This window comes from Eurosta solidaginis, chromosome 3 (genome assembly GCF_040869045.1).
Source record: "Eurosta solidaginis isolate ZX-2024a chromosome 3, ASM4086904v1, whole genome shotgun sequence".
Classification (NCBI taxonomy): Eukaryota; Metazoa; Arthropoda; class Insecta; order Diptera; family Tephritidae; genus Eurosta; species Eurosta solidaginis.
The window spans coordinates 219,449,327-219,469,597 of NC_090321.1; the positions used below are offsets into that span (position 1 = coordinate 219,449,327).

At 41.5% G+C, this 20,271-nt stretch overlaps 1 protein-coding gene across 1 annotated transcript in view; it reads right to left on the minus strand.

Annotated features, from left to right (window-relative positions):
* Positions 1 to 18,668, minus strand: part of Pkn (serine/threonine-protein kinase N) — a 278,814-nt gene extending 260,146 nt beyond the window's left edge. Inside the window, exons 1-2 of the mRNA XM_067775179.1 lie at positions 18,373 to 18,668; positions 3,470 to 3,904 (exon numbers count right to left, since the gene is read on the minus strand). Of these exons, the coding sequence (XP_067631280.1) occupies positions 3,470 to 3,490 (21 nt within the window). The 5' untranslated portion in view covers positions 3,491 to 3,904; positions 18,373 to 18,668. The remainder of the gene's footprint in view (positions 1 to 3,469; positions 3,905 to 18,372) is intronic.
* Between the last annotated feature and the right edge of the window lie 1,603 nt (positions 18,669 to 20,271).

Sequence of the window (20,271 nt, forward strand, 5' to 3'; positions counted from 1 at the left end):
AGGACTTCTAGATTTTAAGAGGTCATCCACTCGACGCCGTTTGGTTTTTTCACTGCAGCTAACAAAGTCCTTCTTTCGTCTTCCGGGGCCGAGGTTACCTGAAGAAGTGGTTGGCTGGTCTTATAGCAACTTTGAATCCACCGTTATTGTAAATGTGAAGTCTGGACCCGTAAGTCACTCCGAGTTTTTATTCAAAAATTGCTCCTTATGTCTTCCAGAAGTGTTCCACTTTTGATCCAGCTTCGACGAATATGCCGATATTTGTAAGCTTAAACTTTTTATCGAATACTCGGCTGCTTCGCTTAAATCGTACTTAAGTACAACAAAACTCAATAATTCTTTATATCTGGTTTCCTTCGAATGTTGAACTCAAATGTCAAAAAACTCCGTTCTTGGTACGGTTATAACTAAACTGCTTTGTGTTGTTGATTTTCCGACAGGGTGAATAGTTGATGATTGTTGTGCTGCCATCTTAAGTGTCGTTGATCGTTCTGATTTGTTATCAGTTGAGCAGTATTTATACTACATTCAGGTATTGGCGTAGATGCTAACAAATTGGGTTGTTTTGTGTAGCGTTCCAGTGTGGTTATACCTGCATTAGGATTGCTTTGTATGTACCTGTTTTTATGCCTTGGTGACTGTTGCGGTAGGTTGTGGCAGGTTGAAGTCAGTGATCTTCGCCTTTTTGCTTTTGGTGTGCTCTTGTTGACCTTGCGCGTTTATTTTTGTGTGTTTTATGGCTACGTGTTTGTTCCCTGTACCTAGGAATTGGTTTTGCCGTTTGTAGATCAGCTTTAAAGGTTCAAATATCTCGTCGGAGCTGGTACGTACATACATCCTATTTTATATGTAGAGATAACTAAATCTACAAAAAAAAAATTAAAAATAGATGTGCAAAGAATTCGCAATGGTTTTTTTCTTTCGACTATTAGAGAATACTTGCGGCTATAACATATATAAAATTTAGCCCGGATGTCCGCGGATGTATGTAACTTTTTTGTCCCTAAATTTAAAAATATAGAGAAAAAATACCTTTTCTTCTTAATAACGGAATGTTAAATATATTGAAAATACTCTAATTGTGAAAGAATTACTATTAAAAAATTTTACTTACCTTCGAGCTTAGAATCTATCAAAAAAATTATATAAAAGTGTTCACTTAAAAGAAATATGAAGCTTAATATTCAACAAGAATTTTGCAAATTAATCAATGCATTTTACGGCCACTCCTGCCTTCTTACTTAATTACTCAATATATATGAGCAGAAATATCAAAAAAAAAAGCAAAAATCCCGTTATTTTGTTTGTTTTCTTTCATTTCTCATTATACTTTTCTTGGAATAAGAACTTTGTTTTTGTCCATCTAGCTTGTTCTACACGCAACACTGTGCGCTGGGTGACTAGGGTCCCAAGATATAGGCAAAAACGTGGACCCGGATACACCTAGAATGCGTTTTTACATTATGGGTATCAAATTGAAGCTGTTGATGTGTGCTCCAGTACAGAGTAAGTTTTACACCGCTAGGTGACTAGGTCTCGCGATATAGGCCAAAACATGTACCCGGATACCCCTAGAATGTGTGTGTATTATGAATATCAAAAGAAAGCTGTTGCTGAGAGCTTTAAAGTAATTTTCATTGTGATATTCGATTTAGTCGCATCAACCTGGCAAAACTTATAAATATGCAGGCGAAGCCGAAATAAAGACATGAATTAATAATACCCACATACCTATTTACATATGTCCTATTCGATTTGCCTAAAATTTGGTATATAAATTTGCCTATATTAGTATTTACTGTTTTCTGGGAAGTAGACCAGAGACGGACTGGGACTGGGACTGAGATTGAGACTGAGACTCGGAGTGGGACTGGAACAAAATACATACCACCCTCAGGGACTGGCAATAAGATATGAAGAAGAATGAGAAAAACTTGAGAGAAGAGAAAAGAGAGGAGACTGAGAAAGAGATAGAATGAGGGGACATCCCCCCCCCCTCCCAAAAGGTTGAGAAATTCAGCAAAAGACAGTCGAAAATTCTCAAACAACCTCTGGTATACCAACTAACGCTGTGGAAACTTTGGAATTTTGTGACAAAGATGTATACCCAACCATCCATGCTTTGCTCAAAATTATATCTACGATGTGTGTCACGAATGCAAACGCCGAAAGGCCTTTTACAACATTACGTTGGCTGAAAACGTGGCTCAGAAAGAATATGCTTCAGCAAAGATTGGTCGATCTGGCGTTGCTGAATATACATTCTGACATTGAAGTGAAACCAGAAGATATCGTCGAACGATTCGCGAATCAGGGAGGACATAGGTTTTATAGTGCTAGTTTCATTTTGAGTGAAAATTTCTGAAACGGATCACTTAAAAACTTTCAGAAATTTTCACTCTGTGCTTAATTAAACATAACATTTATTTACTTTGTTATTATTACATTGTTTTATTAAAATTATATAAGTATGAAATGTACACACCCAGTGATGATAAAAGTACCAAATAAAAAATACAAAAAGTATTTAAAAACAGACTACATACATACTTTCGAAAATACTTTGAAATCGAAAGCTTACATTTTGGTATTATTAAGCGCTGTACGCAGATCAAAAGCAAACATTCAAGAAAAATTTTGCATTTTTCTTGAGCATGAAAATAGCACTAGGCACAAAATTTTTGCATTTCACGATAATAATTTATACATGAATTATAAAAAATTTATAAAAATAAAACAAAATTTATGAAACTTTTTGATACCATTTCCCCCCACAGCCAAGCTCACGATCAGCCACTGCCAATTATGTTAGTGCTCTAAGACACAAACTTACATATTATGTTGAATTCGAAATTCGAAATGCTGCTGTTCTTTGTTTTTTATTTTAGTTGCTTTAAAAAAAACCTGAAATCACAAATAATGAGTTAACTTTTGTTGAAACTAACTAAATTTATTTATAACAGGATTCAAGGCTAAATTACTTTAGCTCATTTCTTCGTTTTTAACTAAAAGTTTGTGTTTTTTTGAATTATGACACTATTGAAGTAAATGGGCGATATATGTATGTATATGAGTAACAGGGCACCCAAAACTAACTTCGGTAGCGCGCCAACGGGGACCTTCCGGGTGGCGTGGAAAAACCTATTTTTCAATTCAATTTCAAGTAATTTCACCATAATTCTATGTCAATTTCATTTGATTTTACATATTTTTTATATTTTTGTTTAAGGAGCTCCATACCAAAACGTTATAATTACATTTGAAATTTAAGAGAATACAATCAAAAAGTACAACGTCGTAGATCAAATTCAAAATTTTTATGAAAAATTTAAGTAAGTTAGACCAGTTTGCTATATTTCCAACACGTGATGCATAGACTGAGTTGAAAAAAATACAAGTTGGTCGAATTTCACCACAGGCGATAATAGCCTTAATAAATCTCGATACAAGCTTGAAGTATTTAACTCACCTGATAATATGAATCCGCCATGTTATCAATGTAATCCAATTCGTTATTCTGTTGTTTTTTGTTTCTATTTTTTTAATTTCTTATTTAAAACTAAGCGTCTTTCGAATGATGTAACTGACTTAATTGTTTATTTGTAGTACATTTAACTCGAAATAAATTATTCCTTAAACGAGATATTTGTAAGCAAAGTTAAAGAATTCACTTTTGAAAACGTTATATTCGTAGATTATCGTACAAATTCCTTTAAAAAATCTATTTACAGTTTATGTTAATTAGAACTATCGACTTAAAAGTGGTTCACTTTGTTTCTGTATTATTTTAGTTTTCATATATTACAGCAATATCTCATTAGCGTTTCAGAAAAATGTTCATAATTTTATACATTTCATAGCATAGACTAGATGCGAGTTTGCATTTTGCATGTGCAGATGAAAGCTGAAAATAGAAAATGAAACAATGTAGTATTTGAAAAGGAGAAGATAATTATAAATACACTAGTCTACAAATAACGCTGGAAAAACATTTAGTATATGAGTGCCTCAGCATTATGGACGCTCCATACCAGCCCAGCCTTTTAAGGGATAAGGACAGGGATAGTGATATGGGAAAGGGATAGGAAAAAGGATAAGCACAGGTATAGGGATGCGGACTAAGATAGGGATAGCCACAGGGTTAGGGATGGGGATAGGAGTAAGGAAATGGACAGATAAGGATAGGGCTAAGGATAGGGGTAGGGATAGGGCAAGGGATAGGAATAGTGAAATGGGCAAGTATAGGGATAAGGAAAAATATAGGGATAGAGATACGGATATAATGATGGGGGTAGTTTGCATAGAACTTAAATTCGCTGGTCTAATGACTCTTTACAACAAGTACACTTTGAATTTTACATGCGATAAATATTCCCGAAGTCAATCCCGTCAGCGGGAAACAGACACGCAAAACGGTGTCAACCCCTAAACATCATTTAATACGATATTAAGGTATGGGATGCTACCTAATCAATACTTGGTTGAGATATGAGTTTTTATATTTCAAAGTAAGCCTTAATTCAAAGTCAAAATATTTCAGAACCAAATTAGAGCCGTGTGTAGAAGTCCACGAAAGTGGGGAAAGCTTCTAACTGCCATTCACCTGGGAATGGCCAGAGCGATTATTTTGCATGCGGTTCAAGCAGCTCACTACCGCCGGTCGCTTGCGGCTAATGTGAGAAGCCGACAACCTGGCTAGGCCACTCTGACATAATCAGTTTAAGGGCTAGCCGGGTGGAGATCTCATCGGCAGCGTCTGTACACCTCTAGGTGCGGCTGCAAGCGGGCGTCTGTCTTGGATCAAGCGGCTCGCTATATAAACGTGCAAGTAATATTTTCACCCCCGCTGAGCGGGTTGTGCGCTGGGCTTGGGACCCGCCACGTAAAACCATACTCAAATGAAATATAACAACAAGCCTCCGATAAATACACTCTCTATTGATGACGACCATGGCAAACGTTTGAAGGACAATGAGTTGAGGGCATGCACCTGGAACGTCCGATCCCTGAATGGGATTGGTGCAGATGCCCGGCTGGTTGATGTCCTCTTCAAAGCAAAATCTGACATCACCGCAATCCAAGAAATGCGTTGGACGAAGCAAGGAAGAAAGAAGATCAAAAATTGTGACATCTATTGGAGTGGCCATACGAATAAGCGCAGTTTCGGCGTCGGATTCGTGGTGGGAGAGAGACTTTGTCGCCAAGTGCTGGCGTGAGCCTGTGGACGAGTGTCTCGCCGCTATCCGAATAAAAGCAAAATTTTTTAATATATTATTCATCTGCGCCCATGCGCCGACAGAGGAGAAAGACGATGAGTTGAAAGACACTTTTTATGAACAATTAGAACGCACATACGAGCGCTGTCCCCGTCATGATATAAAAGTCGTGATTGGCGACTTTAACGCCAGGGTGGGCAAAGAAGGCGTTTTTGGCCCTACAGTCGGAAAGTTCAGCCTACACAATGAAACTTCTCCTAACGGACTGAGGCTGATTGACTTTGCCGGTGCTCGAAACATGGTCATATCCAGCACGAGGTTTATGCATAAAAAGATACATCAAGCTACATGGCTGTCTCCTGATCGAAATACTCGCAATCAGATCGATCACGTTGTGATAGGCGGACGGCATGCCTCCAGTGTTTTAGATGTGCGCACGATCCGAGAACCTAACATCGACTCGGACCATTATCTCGTTTCAGCCAAAATACGCACCCGCCTCAACGCGGCTAAAACCAAGGAACAAAAAACACAAGGAAAGCTAGACGTCGAAAAGCTTCAATCACAACAGACTGCCAATGATTTCGCAACTCGACTCTCACACCTGCTCTCTGAGAGCACAACTCATGCTGAAGGAATACAGGAGTGGGAGCATATCTCCAAAGCACGTCGTACTGCCGCCGAGGAAAAAATTGGTTACCGGCGGCCACGAAAAAACAACTGGTAGATGAAGAATGCCGCGTTGCAACCGAAAGAAAAGACGCTGCCTACAGGGCTACGTTAAAAGTGAGCGCGACAAGAGGAGTGTGTGAACGCTATCGTGAGTTGAAAAGGAAGCGAGACGCCTTTTCAGGAAGAAAAAAGCAGAAGCAGAAAGGCGTGGGTGCGAGGAGCTTGAGCTGCTAGCCACCAGGAATAACGCCCGAAAATTCTACCAAAAAATACGGCGACAGACGGAAGGTTTTAAGACCAGGGCAAACTCCTGTAGGAATGAAAACGGCGACCTTGTAACTGATGTCCAGAGAGTGCTTAGATTATGGAGGGAATACTTCTCTGCTCTCCCAAATGGAGGCAGCAATTCACCGCGCAGAGATGAAGAACCCGATCCCGCAATCGATGATGATGGAATATATGTCCCCCCGCCCGATTATGACGAAGTTAGAATAGCAATAACCAGATTGAAAAACAACAAGGCTGTGGGCGCTGATGGATTGCCTGCGGAGCTATTCAAGTACGGCGGCGAGGAGTTGGTAAGGCGCATGCAGCAGCTTCTTAGCAAAATATGGGCGGACGAGTGCATGCCGGACGGTTGGAATCTAAGTGTTCTTTGCTCAGTCCACAAGAAGGGGGATACTGCAAAATGCACCAACTATCGTGGAATCAGCCTTCTTAATATCGCATATAAGGTCCTTTCAAGTGTATTGTGCGAAAGATTGAAGCCCACCGTGAACCGGCTGATTGGACCTTATCAGTGCGGCTTCAGACCTGGTAAATCTACCATCGACCAGATTTTCACAATGCGCCAAATCTTGGAAAAAACCCGTGCAAAGAGAATCGACACACACCACCTCTTCGTCGACGTTAAAGCCCCCTTCGACAGCACGAAAAGGAGCTGCCTTTATGCCGCTATGTCTGAATTTGGTTTCCCCGCAAAACTTATACGACTGTGCAAAATGACGTTGAGCAACACCATCAGCTCAGTCAGAATTGGGAAGGACCTCTCCGAGCCGTTCGAAACTAAACGAGGTTTCAGACAGGGTGACCCCCTATCGTGCGATTTCTTTAATTTGATGCTGGAGAAAATTATACTAGCTGCAGAACTTAACCGCACTGGAACAATATACTATAAAAGCGTGCAATTACTGGCATATGCTGATGACATTGATATCATCGGCCTAAACACCCGCGCTGTTAGTTCTGCTTACTCCAAACTGGAAAAAGAAGCGGTAAAGATGGGTTTGATGCTGAATGAGGACAAAACGAAGTACCTGCTGTCATCCAGCAAAGAGTCAGCGCATACGCGCCTTGGCAACCACGCTACTGTTGGCAGTCATAATTTCGAAATAGTAAAAGACTTCGTTTATTTGGGAACCAGCATCAACACTAGCAACAACATCAGCACTGAAATCCAGCGAAGAATCAATATTGCCAATAAATGCTACTTTGGACTAGGTAGGCAATTGAAAAGTAAAGTCCTCTCTCGGCGAACGAAAATCATACTCTACAAGTCACTTATCGTACCCGTCCTGCTATATGGGGCAGAAGCATGGACCATGACAACAGCAGATGAAGCGGCTTTGGGAGTGTTCGAGAGAAAAGTTCTTCGAAAGATTTATGGACCTCTACGCGTTGGCGATGGCGAGTACCGAAGAAGATTTAATGATGAGCTGTACGAGCTATACGCAGACATCAACATAGTCCAGCGAATTAAAACACAGCGGTTGCGCTGGCTAGGCCATGTTATGCGAATGAATGATGATGCTCCGGCCAAGAAAGTGTTTCTATCGGAACCCGCCTATGGAAGCAGAGGTAGAGGGCGGCCCCCACTCCGTTGGAAGGACCAGGTGGAAAGCGATTTAAACTCCCTTGGCCTGACCAATTGGCGCCGGTTGGCGGAGCGAAGGAGCGACTGGCGCGACTTGTTGGACGGCCATAACCGTTTAGACGGTTAAGCGCCAATTAAGTAAGTAAGTAGCTTCTTATATATGTACATTAGACTGGGTCGATTTATTAACCGACATTGCGCCATCGATTTTTGATTGGATTTGGGCTCAGGAAAAAAAGTTCCACTACGCACACCCCAAAAAAAAAACAATTTTCGAGCCTGTGAAATTTCATTTTTTTGATTTTTTTTTTCTACTTTAATTTTTAAGATTTTTTAGTGGACATTTTTGGGTCGGATAGGGTATAAATATGAAAATGTTTTTTTGTAGGTCATGAAAAAACACTTAAAAATCAAAGTCGAAAAAAAGTAAAGAAAAATGAAATTTCGCAGGCTCGAAAATAATTTTTTTTATTTATAAATCGTTACAAATGCAAGCGCTAAAAACCGATATTTTTTTAGGTCTTTTTTTTATTTATTTATTATTTATTTAATTTAATTTCAAAAATAGTCTAATGTTCTTACAGACTACTTGAGTTTGTACTTAAAAATACAGACCTTAGCAATACAATCAAAAAATTATTACACTCAACAAAGATTTGAAGGTGGTCTTTGGCAAAGAAAAGTCAATGGCCAAAGAATTTGAGATAGTATTGAACTCCCTCAGTGCTCTAAAAATGGGAGCGTTAGAGGCATAGAGGGTCCGGGCGCAATCAATATAAAACATATCCCAATTTCGAAGTGATCTAGGGGGGATATGGAGACAAATACTCTCGAGTAAACGTGGTGAATCAATCACAGCATTAATAATACCATAGACAAAAGTAAGAGAAAGAATGGTCCTCCTACTTTGAAGTGATTGAAGGCTAATGAGTGCACATCTGGCATTATAAGAGGGAATCGGCTCAGAAAAGTTCAGAGACCGCAGGCCAAACCATAAAAAGACTTTTTGGACTCGCTCGAGCCTTTTGATATGGCAGTCATGATAAGGCCTCCAGATAAAGCAAGCATATTCCAACTTAGAGCGTACGAGAGACGTAAACAGCAACTTAAGAGTATAAGGATCTGTTAAGTCAGAGCTAAATCGCCGAATAAAAGCCAAAACCGAATAGGATTTAGCATTATCGAGGTTATGTGAGTGGTAAACGAAAACTGCGAGTCGAACACTACGCCTAAGTCAGAAATCTCAGTACGTGTGGATAGACGAGAGCCGTCAATATATTATGAAGTGGAAATTGTGCCACGAGACTTAGAGAAGGTTACGTGAAAGCACTTACCAATATTTAAAGGCAGATTATTATTACGGCACCAATCAGCAACGTTGTTCAGATCAGACTGAATATTTTCTGAATCAGAAGGAGTAGAAACAGTTGTAAACACCTTCAGATCATCAGCGTACAGCAAAAAGTGGGAATGCTGAAAGCAGGCTGAAATGTCATTAATAAAAATTACAAAAAGCAGTGGCCCCAAAATGCTGCCTTGGGGTACTCCTGAGGATGCAATAAAAGGCTTGGCGTGAGTATTGTCAACAACAACTACACATTTGCGTGAGTGAAGGTAGGACTTAATCCAAGACAAAAATATAGAGTGAAAGCCCAATCTGGCCAGTTTGGATATCAAGATTTGATGACCTACTTTATCAAACGCTTTGGAGAAATCCGTATAAACCATGTCGACTTGAAGACGGTTGTTGAAGGCTGCAAGGCAAAGATCTCTATAACAAGGAATGGGTGATAAGCTCCCAAAAATATAGAAAGCGGTGTTAAACGACGCGCCGAAAAGTGTTCTGTGCAAAAATACAACGAATATCACCCTGGTTTAGGAGGTCCGGTGTAATTTTTCGGTTTTTCGTATTTTTTGATAGACGCAATATTTTTTTTCCGCCTTCGAATTAATGATACTGATACAAAGCCTGCCGCTTAACACTTCTCCTGATATTATTGGACGCGTATTAGCAGTCGACGTTTGTTCTAGATTTTTACCAAAAACAACCGAGACATCGTATATGCCACAAATTTCGAGTAGAATGAGAAAGTCCGTATAATATCGATATTTTGGCTGCAAACTAATGTCAGGTATTTCTATTAAGAATTAAACACACAAAGCTACACGATCTGTGAATCGAAAAAATGCAATAACGCAAAATTAGAATTAATTAACTTTAATTAAATTTGAAATATTCAAAATTTCCAATAGCACGGGCACACAAAGTCTGCATCCAGTTAAACATATATGCTGCCACATAGACAGATAAGCTCGACACAAAAAATATGCGATTTTGCGATGCCATAATTACCTCCAATTGCATTTGACTACGGATTTAATTGAAACGATTCGAAGCACTACGAAAAGCCACCAAAAAATTAACGCAAACAAAAGGAAACTCAGAATGTCAAGCAATCAATCGCACAGCAGAAATGCCAGAATTAGTGAAATAGAAATCACCGAACGGGAAATATACTCAACTGCAGCGAAAATTTAGCATTAGCTATGACTAAATTGTTGAGTTCTAAGCCGTTGGCATGGGTTGATTAAAGTTTTTTTACGCCCTGTGCAAACATTTACACAATGAATATGACTATGCCACATGAGTTATGTTTTAGTAGAGAAAACAAAGTTCATCATTGTCCGAAATGAGTTCTATGTGGCGAATGGATTTTTGTTGTTCTTATTGGAACCGTAATTCTAAAAGTTTTTCAAGCGAGTCGAGTTTTCCTAAGCCGGATAAGAAGAGCTACCCTTTTGTATCGTTGTTTTTGTTGCAGCGATAAAGAAACTCCCTGAAGGTTTTGGGTAGTGTTATCGATGTTGATGTTCCTTTTCGGGATATAGATCCGCTACATTCCGGCAACAAGCACCATTAAGGTGCAAGGCCGACCATCTCGGGAACAATTAAATATGACCACATTCAACATTCATCCTGCCACACCCCCTAGTTCCATGAGGCGCTTGGTTTTGCAAAGCCTCGGCTGCTAAAGAAACAGGATTCACCTCGGGTCGCTGAGGTTGACAATTGGGTTGGAGAAGCTTTAAGCTGAGCTGGCAACCCCTTGAATCATTTCGATATTTTAGTGGCCTCTTACGACAAGCATGCCTGCAGCGGGTGTATTCTAAGCCCTTTAACCCACTGGGGGTGTTTTGGGTCGTCATCCCGACTCTCTTCGGAACAGTGAGTATTTGTTAGCAAAGTTCATATTGATTCGGTACTGATAGGATATGCGAGATGTTTATATGAAAAAGCCTCTTTTTGATATCCAAAGGTCAATTGCAGGGAATGAAGGGCACTTCGATAACTTCGGCGGGTATATTGACCACTAATGTAACAACCTACAGCTTTGATGGAATTCCATCTCTTGGCACTAGCTCGCTTGCCCGGTGAAATTTCTAGCTCCTTGATCCGCTGGTGCACTGTGTGTAAAAGAATAGGGCTTACGCGGTTATTGCTTGTTACCACGTATTTATTGAATATTTTTGTAAGTTCAATCGATGTGATGTGTTGAAAGTCCTTTATCGGATACGGATGGTCTGCTTCTTTTAGCAGTGATACGCCTCATCCAATAGAGACATAGCTATTATAAGCGTAGGATCCACATTACAATTGAAAAGATGGTTGACGTCATGTGAGAACGCATTACATGCAAAGCATGTCGGGGTTGATTCTGGATTAATAGAAGTTTAACCTATTATAATGTTTCCGCTATTGTGAATTTCGAAAATATTAATTTGCCGATTGAATGTGGATGCGGCTCAGGTCCTTATTATTACGGAGATGTTCCTTATATAACCCCAAAGGAGGCCAACTTAATCCGTTGTGTTGTTGTTGTTGTTATTGTTGTAGCAGCGCTTCGCCCCACGTAACAGCTGCGACCGACCACAAATTGTCATTAATATCCTGCAACGGGTGTCCAAGAAAAGTTGCTGTTTCAACAAGGGTGGATCATTATGAAAAGGGTGTTAGAGGCGTTGGTTCCACATTACAATTAAAGAGATGGTTGGTGTCATGTGGGGACACATTGCAAGCGAGGCATACATTTTGTATGTCGGGGTTGATTCTGGATAGGTAAGTTTCAACCTGTTACAGTATCCAGAACGAAGTTGAGCTAGAGTGACTCGCGTTTCCCTGGAGAGTATGCGATCCTCTTCCGCAAGTTTTGGGTACTGTTCTTTGTGTACTGGATTCACCGGGCAATTCCTTGCATAAAGGTCTGACGCCTGTTTGTGGAGTTCACCAAGGACCTGCTTGTGTTTTTTGCTTCATACGGCTGAGTTCTCAGGTGCTGTATTTTCTCAAAATGCTTACAGAGATGACTCCTTAAGACCCTAGGAGCTGTTGGCTCATCAATCAGATGTCTGTTGGGATGCCCAGGTTTCTGGGTATTCAACAGGAACTGTTTGGTTAGCATCTCATTTCTCTCCCTGATGGGGAGTATTCTCGGCTCATTATGTAGATGGTGTTCTGGGGACATAAGAATACAGCCCGTGGCGATTGATGAGAGCAGTATTTTGGCAGGCCTGTAGCTTCTTCCAGTGGGTAATTTTTAGGCTTGGCGACCATATAGGGGACGCGTAGCACGCAATCGGCTGGCCAATTGTTTTATATGTGGTAATGAGCGTTTCTTTGTCTTTTCCCGAAGTAGTGCCAGCAAGGGATTTGAGGATTTTATTACGACTCAGGATTTTCGGAACAATGGCGGCTACGTGCTCACCAAAATGTAGATCCTGATCAAACGTCACACCCTAGAGGGACAGTCGGTAGCGTAATGCCATCGACGTAGATGTTCAAATGGTCATTTGGGACGTCCATGTTGTAAATAAGGTCGCGGAGGATTTAGTCGGTTGTTGTTGTTGTTGTAGCAGTGCTTCGCCCCACCTAACAGCCGCGACCGATCACAAATTGTCATCAATATCCCCTAACTGAAGTCCAAGGAAACTTGCTGTTTAAACAGGGGTGGACCATAAGGAAAGCGGTGTTAGAGGCGTTGGTTCCACATTACAATTAAAGAGATGGTTGGTGTCATGTGAGGACACATTGCAGGCGGGGCATATATTTTGTATGTCGGGTTTGATTCTGGATAGGTAAGAGTTTAACCTGTTACAGTATCCAGAACGAAGTTGAGCAAGAGTGACACGCGTTTCCCTGGGGAGTATGCGTTCCTCTTCCGCGAGTTTTGGATACTTTTCTTTGAGTACAGGATTCACCGGGCAATTCCCGGCATAACGGTCCGAAGCCTGTTTGTGGAGTTCACCAACGACCTGCTAGTGTTTTTTCGCTTCATACGGCTGGGTTCTCAGGTGCGTATTTCCTCAAAATGCTTACGGAGATGACTCCTTAAGCCCCTAGGCGGTGCTGGTTCATCAACCAGATGTCTGTTGGGATGCACAGGTTTCTGGGTATTCAACAGGAACTGTTTGGTTAGCATCTCATTTCTCTCCCTGATGGGGAGTATTCTCGCCTCATTATGTAGATGGTGTTCTGGGGACATAAGAAGACTGCCCGTGGCGATTGATGAGAGCAGTATTTTGGCAGGCCTGTAGCTTCTTCCAGTGTGTAATTTTTAGGCTTGGCGACCATATAGGGGACGCGTAGCACGAAATCGGCTGGCCAATTGTTTTATATGTGGTAATGAGCGTTTCTTTGTCTTTTCCCCAAGTACTGCCAGTAAGGGATTTGAGGATTTTATAACGGCTCTGAATTCTCGGAACAATTGCGGCTGCGTGCTCACCAAAATGTAGATCCTGATAAAACGTTACACCCAAGATTTTGGGGTGTAAGACAGTCGGTAGCGTAGTGCCATCGACGTGGATGTTCAAAATGGTCGACATTTGGGACGTCCATGTTGTAAATAAGGTCGCGGAAGATTTAGTCGGTGACAATGCCAGGTTTCGCGAGGCGAAAAAACTGGAGAGATCAGGGAGATAGCCGTTTATTTTATTGCATAGCTCATCGATCTCTGGGCCTGGGCCTGTGACCATTATTGTGCAGTCATCGGCGTAGGAAACGATTGTGACTCCTTCCGGTGGTGAAGGTAGCTTAGATATGTAGAAATTAAACAAAATTGGGGATAGGACACCACCCTGTGGCACCCCTTGTTTAATTCTCCTTGGTTTTGATGCTTCGTTTCTGAATTGCACCGATGCCTGCCGACCACCCAGATAATGTGCGGTCCACCTTTTAAGACATGGGGGAAGGGTAGACCCTTCCAGGTCTTGCAGTAATGAGCCATGGTTGACCGTATCAAAGGCTTTTGATAGGTCTAGCGCTACGAGTACTCCTCTATGGTGGGGGTATTGATTCAAACCGCAATTTATCTGGGTGCTAATGACATTTAGCGCAGAGGTAGTGCTATAGAGTTTTCTGAAGCTATGCTGATGAGGGGCTAGCTGCAAATGTGCTTGGAAATAAGGGAGCAAAATGGCTTCAAGCGTCTTTGCTACTGGCGATAGGAGAGATATCGGACGATATGACTCACCTACGTTAGCTGGTTTCCCAGGCTTTAGTAGCGGGACCACCTTGGCCATTTTCCATTTCTCGGGTATTGCAAAGGTGGAGAGACACAGGTTGAAGACGTGCGCTAAATATTTGAAACCCTCTTTCCCTAGGTTTTTAAGCATCGGCATGGCTATGCCGTCTGGGCCCACTGCTTTGGATGGTTTAGCGCGACCAATGGCGTCCTCAACCTCTCTAGCGGTGATGGTGATTGGTGACGCGCTGAATTTGTGTTTATGTGCGTGTCTATTGGCTCTCCGTCTATCTTTGTCGACCGTAGGATGCATTATATATTGTCGGCAGAAAGCGCTCGCGCATTTTTCCGCATCCGACAGCACCTTATCGCCAAAGGCGATGGAAACTTTGTCTTTGTGCTTAGTCGGATTCGATAGGGACTTTACGGTGGACCAAAGTTTACCTACACTGGTAGAGAGGTTACAACCTCTTAAGTGCTCTTCCCATTTCGCCCGCTTGTGTTCGTCCACAAGCAATCTGATGCGTTGGTTTATATCCTTTATTTGGGGGTCGCCTGGATCAAGATGTCTTATAAGGTCGCGTTCCCTCACTAAGCTCGCGGCCTCCGCCGGGAAGTAGGGCCGGATTTCGGGAATTCTCCCGGCGGGAATGAAATGTGCCGAGGCGGATTCAATGACCTTACGGAAGGCACGCTCCCCTTGGCGGGCATCAGTCGGGATAGGGAGGGCAGCAAAGCTGCTGTCTGTTGCAGATTTATATTCTTCCCACTTTCCTTTTTTTTGAAGTTTATGAAAGTGCGTTTTTCGGTGACGATGAAGTCGGCGGTACGCTCGAACGAAATAAGTATGGGCAGGTGGTCGGATGCCAATGTTACCATCGGCTGCCAGTTGACGCAGTTTACGAGTTCTGCACTCACGATTGAGATATCTGGCGAGCTATGACAGCTTCCTACCATACGTGTGGGGGCGTCTCCGTTTATTGTGCAGAACGTCGTTTCTTCTATTTGATCCGCCAACATCTCACCCCTACTGTCCGCCCGCAAGTTTGAATGCCATAGGTCGTGATGAGCATTGAAATCGCCTAAGATAATGCGATTGTTGCCAGTGAGTAAGGCCTCGATTTTAGGGCGGTATCCACTGGGGCAACAGTTGACAGGAGGGATGTAGATGTTGATGATTTCTAGATTTGCATCGCCTGACCGGACAGATAGGCCTTGACGTTCTAAGACATTATCCCTGCGGTCGATGCCAGGATCAAATATATGATATTGCACAGGGTGGTGTATAATAAACGCGAGGCCGCTTCCATTTCCGCTCTCGCGGTCCTTCCTGTGGACATTATACCCAGAGCAGGTCTGCAATGCAGATCTTGCTGTGAGTTTAGTCTCTTGAATCGCAGCAATGCGGATGTTGTGCCGCTTCATGAAATCGACTATCTCCGTAATCTTCCCAGTTAGTCCATTACAGTTTAACTGCAGAATTCTGAAGTGCATGAGGGGTGACACCGCCACTCTAGGGGTAAGTGACGGGTGACTACGCCTAGGTTGTGGAAGGCCAGGACGCAATTGCTGTTGTGGCCTTGGGACTGTGCGCCCTTGGGCAAGCATTGGTGTACCCGGATGATTTGGGTTTGCGACCTGGCAACATGGCGCGATGAAACCCGTCGAGGGGTTGCCGTCGCGGAGACCAGAACATCTAGGAAAGTGGCACCACCCAAGGCAGGAGCTGCATTGAGCGGATGTCGCAAACCTATATATTCTGTGCTGGCAGACGGTGCAAACGGAGGTAGGGACTAAGAGTCTGTTTCCCTGACCTGACCTGCACGATTGCTGCCAGAAAAGAGGGGGGAGAAGAAGACGGGGGCAGGGGCTGTTGCTCAGCATTGCTACCAGCTCTACTACGAAGGTAGTAGTTATGAGTGGTATCAGCTGTTTGAGTTGTTGGCGCCGTGGGGCGCGAGCAGCAGCGGGTACTTGTTGTGGCTTGCTGAGCAGCGAGGCTGCTGGAAGGTAGTGGAGGGGCGCTTAGGCGTAGACTACGGGACGCCCTTGGGCGTGAGCAGCAAGGAGCCACAAAAGATTTATAAAAGTTACGTGGACGTCGGCTTTTGGGATCAAGCCCAAAACAACCTGTCCGATGCAACCATCCCTTGCACGAGACACACTGAACAGAGTATGACCGTCCTAAAAAGGTTCTTTTCTGGCAAATGCAGCAAAACCATTTCTCAGGACCGGGGTCAGGAGACGGACCCGGATTGGGTTCGATACCTTCCCGGAGTAAGAGAATATGTAGCAGTCCTGCTGCAAGGAGCTGCTGGGAGGATGACAATTTGTGGGAGGGACGAAACAAATTAAATGGGGTCACACTGAAATGACAGTCCTTGGTCGGGAAAAATCCCGAGTCGCTCCGTAACATAAAACCGACTGCCTTGGGAAGCGGGATTAGTCGGTGATTATGCCAGGTTTCGCGAGGTGAAAAAACTGGAGAGATCAGGGAGGTAGCCGTTTATTCTGTTGCAAAGCTCATCCATCCGTTGTGTTAGGATGCCAAAGTTTCTGGGAATTCAACAGAAACTACGCAGAATTTCTTTTCTATCATTTGATCTGGGGTCATAAAAAATCACCTCGTTGCAGTTCTGAGTACAGTGTTTTGACAGCCCTGCAGTCTCCTCCTGTTTGTGTTTTTTTTTTTCAAACTCGGTGCCCAAATCCGAGATGCGTAACACACAAGCGGCTGACCAAATGCTTTATGAGTATTAAATCGGATTTTCGTTGTCTTTTCGCCAAGCGAGTGAATTGAGGATTTTGTTGCGGCTCTGAATTTAAGGTGAGGCGCGGCTGCAAGCTCGGTGGCAATGGAAATCGAACAGTCTGGTTCCGGTGGGTGAGGGGCTTAGAATATACCCGCGACAGGTATGCCTGTAGTAAGAGGCGACTAAAATACCAAATTGATTCTAGGGGTTTTGTAGCGCAACTCTTTCAAGAGGTTGCCAGCGCAATACATGGCTTCTACAACATCACCTACCCGTGGCGAATCTTGTTTCGTTAACAGCCGAGACTCTGGCTTTTCATGTGGTCATACCAAATCGTTCCCGAGATGGCTGGGATAGTTCCTTAATGGTGCTTGCTACCGGATCTGCACCCGGCAAAGGACCATCAACATAAATAAACCCCCCCCCCCCCCCCCAAGGCCTTGTTGTTGCGATAAGGTTTCTCTCCGAATGCTTTGGGAAGTATTATCGATGTTATGGTCCTTTGCCGAATACAGATCCGGTAACACAGCTCCATTAAGGTGCTAGCCCGACCATCTCGGGAACGATATATATGGCCACATTACAGCCCGAGGCTTTCGGGGAGTGTCTTTATCGATACAACTACAACAACAACTGCATAGGGCAACCTAAGGTGAATTAAAGCTGGACAACTATTTTCTGCAGTGTTTTCTTTAATTATGTACTTGACCTGATCAATTCTTTGAGCCTCGATACTCTAACAGTTATATGGATAAAAAAAAAAACAATAACATTCAATGTACTTGTGTGTACTAATCCGCCAATTGAGGGCATACTCATGAGGTAAACAATTTTTAAGTAGCAATTTAACTATAACTTACATATCTACATATGCATGGGATGGCGTATTTATTTAAAGTTGTTTACTATTCAAAATATTATGTGCTCCGCATGTGAACTATTTGTAATTCTATTTGAATTATGTTTTGTAGCCATTCCAACACTTTGCCAAGGTAATACTAAATATTTATATTAAGGTTATAAATATGTGTGTATACACTTGTTGATATATATGTTAATATATTGTATTAGCTTAATATTCTCCGTAGTGGCGGCAGCGCACCTATCTTATATTTCATTTAATATGTGCATTCTTATAATTGTATATTTGTTTTAAGCGGAAGGACGAAAATTTGCTACTGAAGAAGATGAAGGGCCTTTTGAACATGTGTCGGAGTCTTAAAAATACATATTCATTGCGCAGACTTTAAATATAACCCTTCAGAACCATTTAATTGAAGCAAATTGTTCGGGAAAGCCACTAAAATCTTTATTTTATTTCGTTGTTCATGTAAAATTACCGCTTAGCCATTCTATAGTATTTGCCGAAAAACTTAATTTTTGTTTTCTATTTGCACACATTAGTTGCTGCTTGAAAAACCCGTAAAATCAGGTTCTTTTCACTAATTTTAGTTCATTTTTGTATCATAAAATATTTTGCTTTGCGATTAATTGCACTTTAATTTTAAATGCAATACGATGCTACGTATTGAATAAGGACTTATGTTTAATATTTGTTAAGCAAGACACGAAAATTTGTGAAAAAATTTAATCGGAAATAAAAAATTTAAGAAATAATTAAGCACAAACAGCGTTGACAACCGACAACCAAATTCTATTCGCTGTTTCGCCGCAAACGAAGGCGTGCAGTGCTACCAACATTTGATTTTGGTATGGTTACCAATTAACTCAATTTTAATATCTGGCTGTGGTTCGATTACGGCAAACTGTAACGTTAAAACCAAATTAAACTTACTTAACTCTAACGCCATAGTCGTAACCATACCCATATCCATAACCATCTCCAATGTGATCGATTAATAGTGCCTTAACCTAAAAATCGTGAAAATTTCATAAAAATTAGGAAAACGCAAATTACAAACATATTCCACAAAAAATAAGTCTCTTAGTCATAACGTATCCAAAACAATGAAGAAAATCTACAAAAAGTTATTAAATTCACCAACTCAAATATTTTTAGGTTATGGATATGGCGAGAAACCAAAAACCAATTGGTTGCCTATGGTATGGTATTGGCCACAAATCACACATACAAGATTGCGCATTGCGCATGTAAACAAAAGATCGGCTGTTTTTTATGGGCAATTTTTACGTCATTTTCCTTTAGCTCTTGTGTTTTTCTTTCTTTCTTTCATTCGCTCAAGCAGTCAAGTGTGACGTAGATGCGCAGAACGAAGTAATTTTGAACTCGTGAATGCGCAATCTTCTGTGTGTGATTTGTGGGTTATGACGTTAGCGTTATGGTATAGCACCATTAATCGATTACATTGATTTCCATAAGGTAGGTTCGATCCGCCGTATATCTGGTTATGGCTTTATGGTTATAAGTCACCATTAGTTGGCCCTTTACACGGATCTACATAAAGGCTTTGGTTACGAAATAAGAAATTCTAGAGTATTCTCTCTCTCTAAAAATCAAAAAAACGTAGAAAGTTTTATATTTTACTGCCAAAAGTTTTCTATACGGAACAAAAATATAAATTTGTTAAAATTTTCTATCGTTTTTGCAATTGCCATACCCAAACCTATGTATGTATATTTGAATATAAATTTTAAGGGCGAATTAATGGTGACTTATAACCATAAAGCCATAACCAGATAAAACAGCTGATCACACCTACCTTATAGAAATCAATGTCAAAATTGTGATATCGGTTATCGAAGCATAAAGACGCGCCTTTTTGGAAATTAAAATTAATAAAGAAAAATCTTCTTTTTAATAAAATTAAATTGCAATGGGGTGTGGAAACTGAGCAAAAAGAGAAAGGAAAGCGAATATTTAAAATGGATAGTGATACAGGAGATGAACTCCCCAAAAAAGAAAGAAAAAGAGGGGCAACAGAGACAAATTGGAGTCGGAGACTAAAAAAAACCATCTGAAGATAAATCGAACAAAATTATGGATGATTCAATGGAATCCGAGCAATAAAATGGTAAGGTAAAGGAGAAACCAGTAGACATACAAGAAAATACACTAGAATGCGGAGAAGACCATAAGGGTCCATTTATAGTTTATATTGACAAAAACGAAAAAAAACCTATAAACAATGTGACTTTAGCCATGCTTTGCACGAAGCTAGGTATAACCAACATAGATGTGAGCAAAGTTGGATTTGGACGTTGTAAAATAGTCGCAAAAAGTGCAAAAGCAGCAAAAGACATCAAAAGCCACCCCAGAT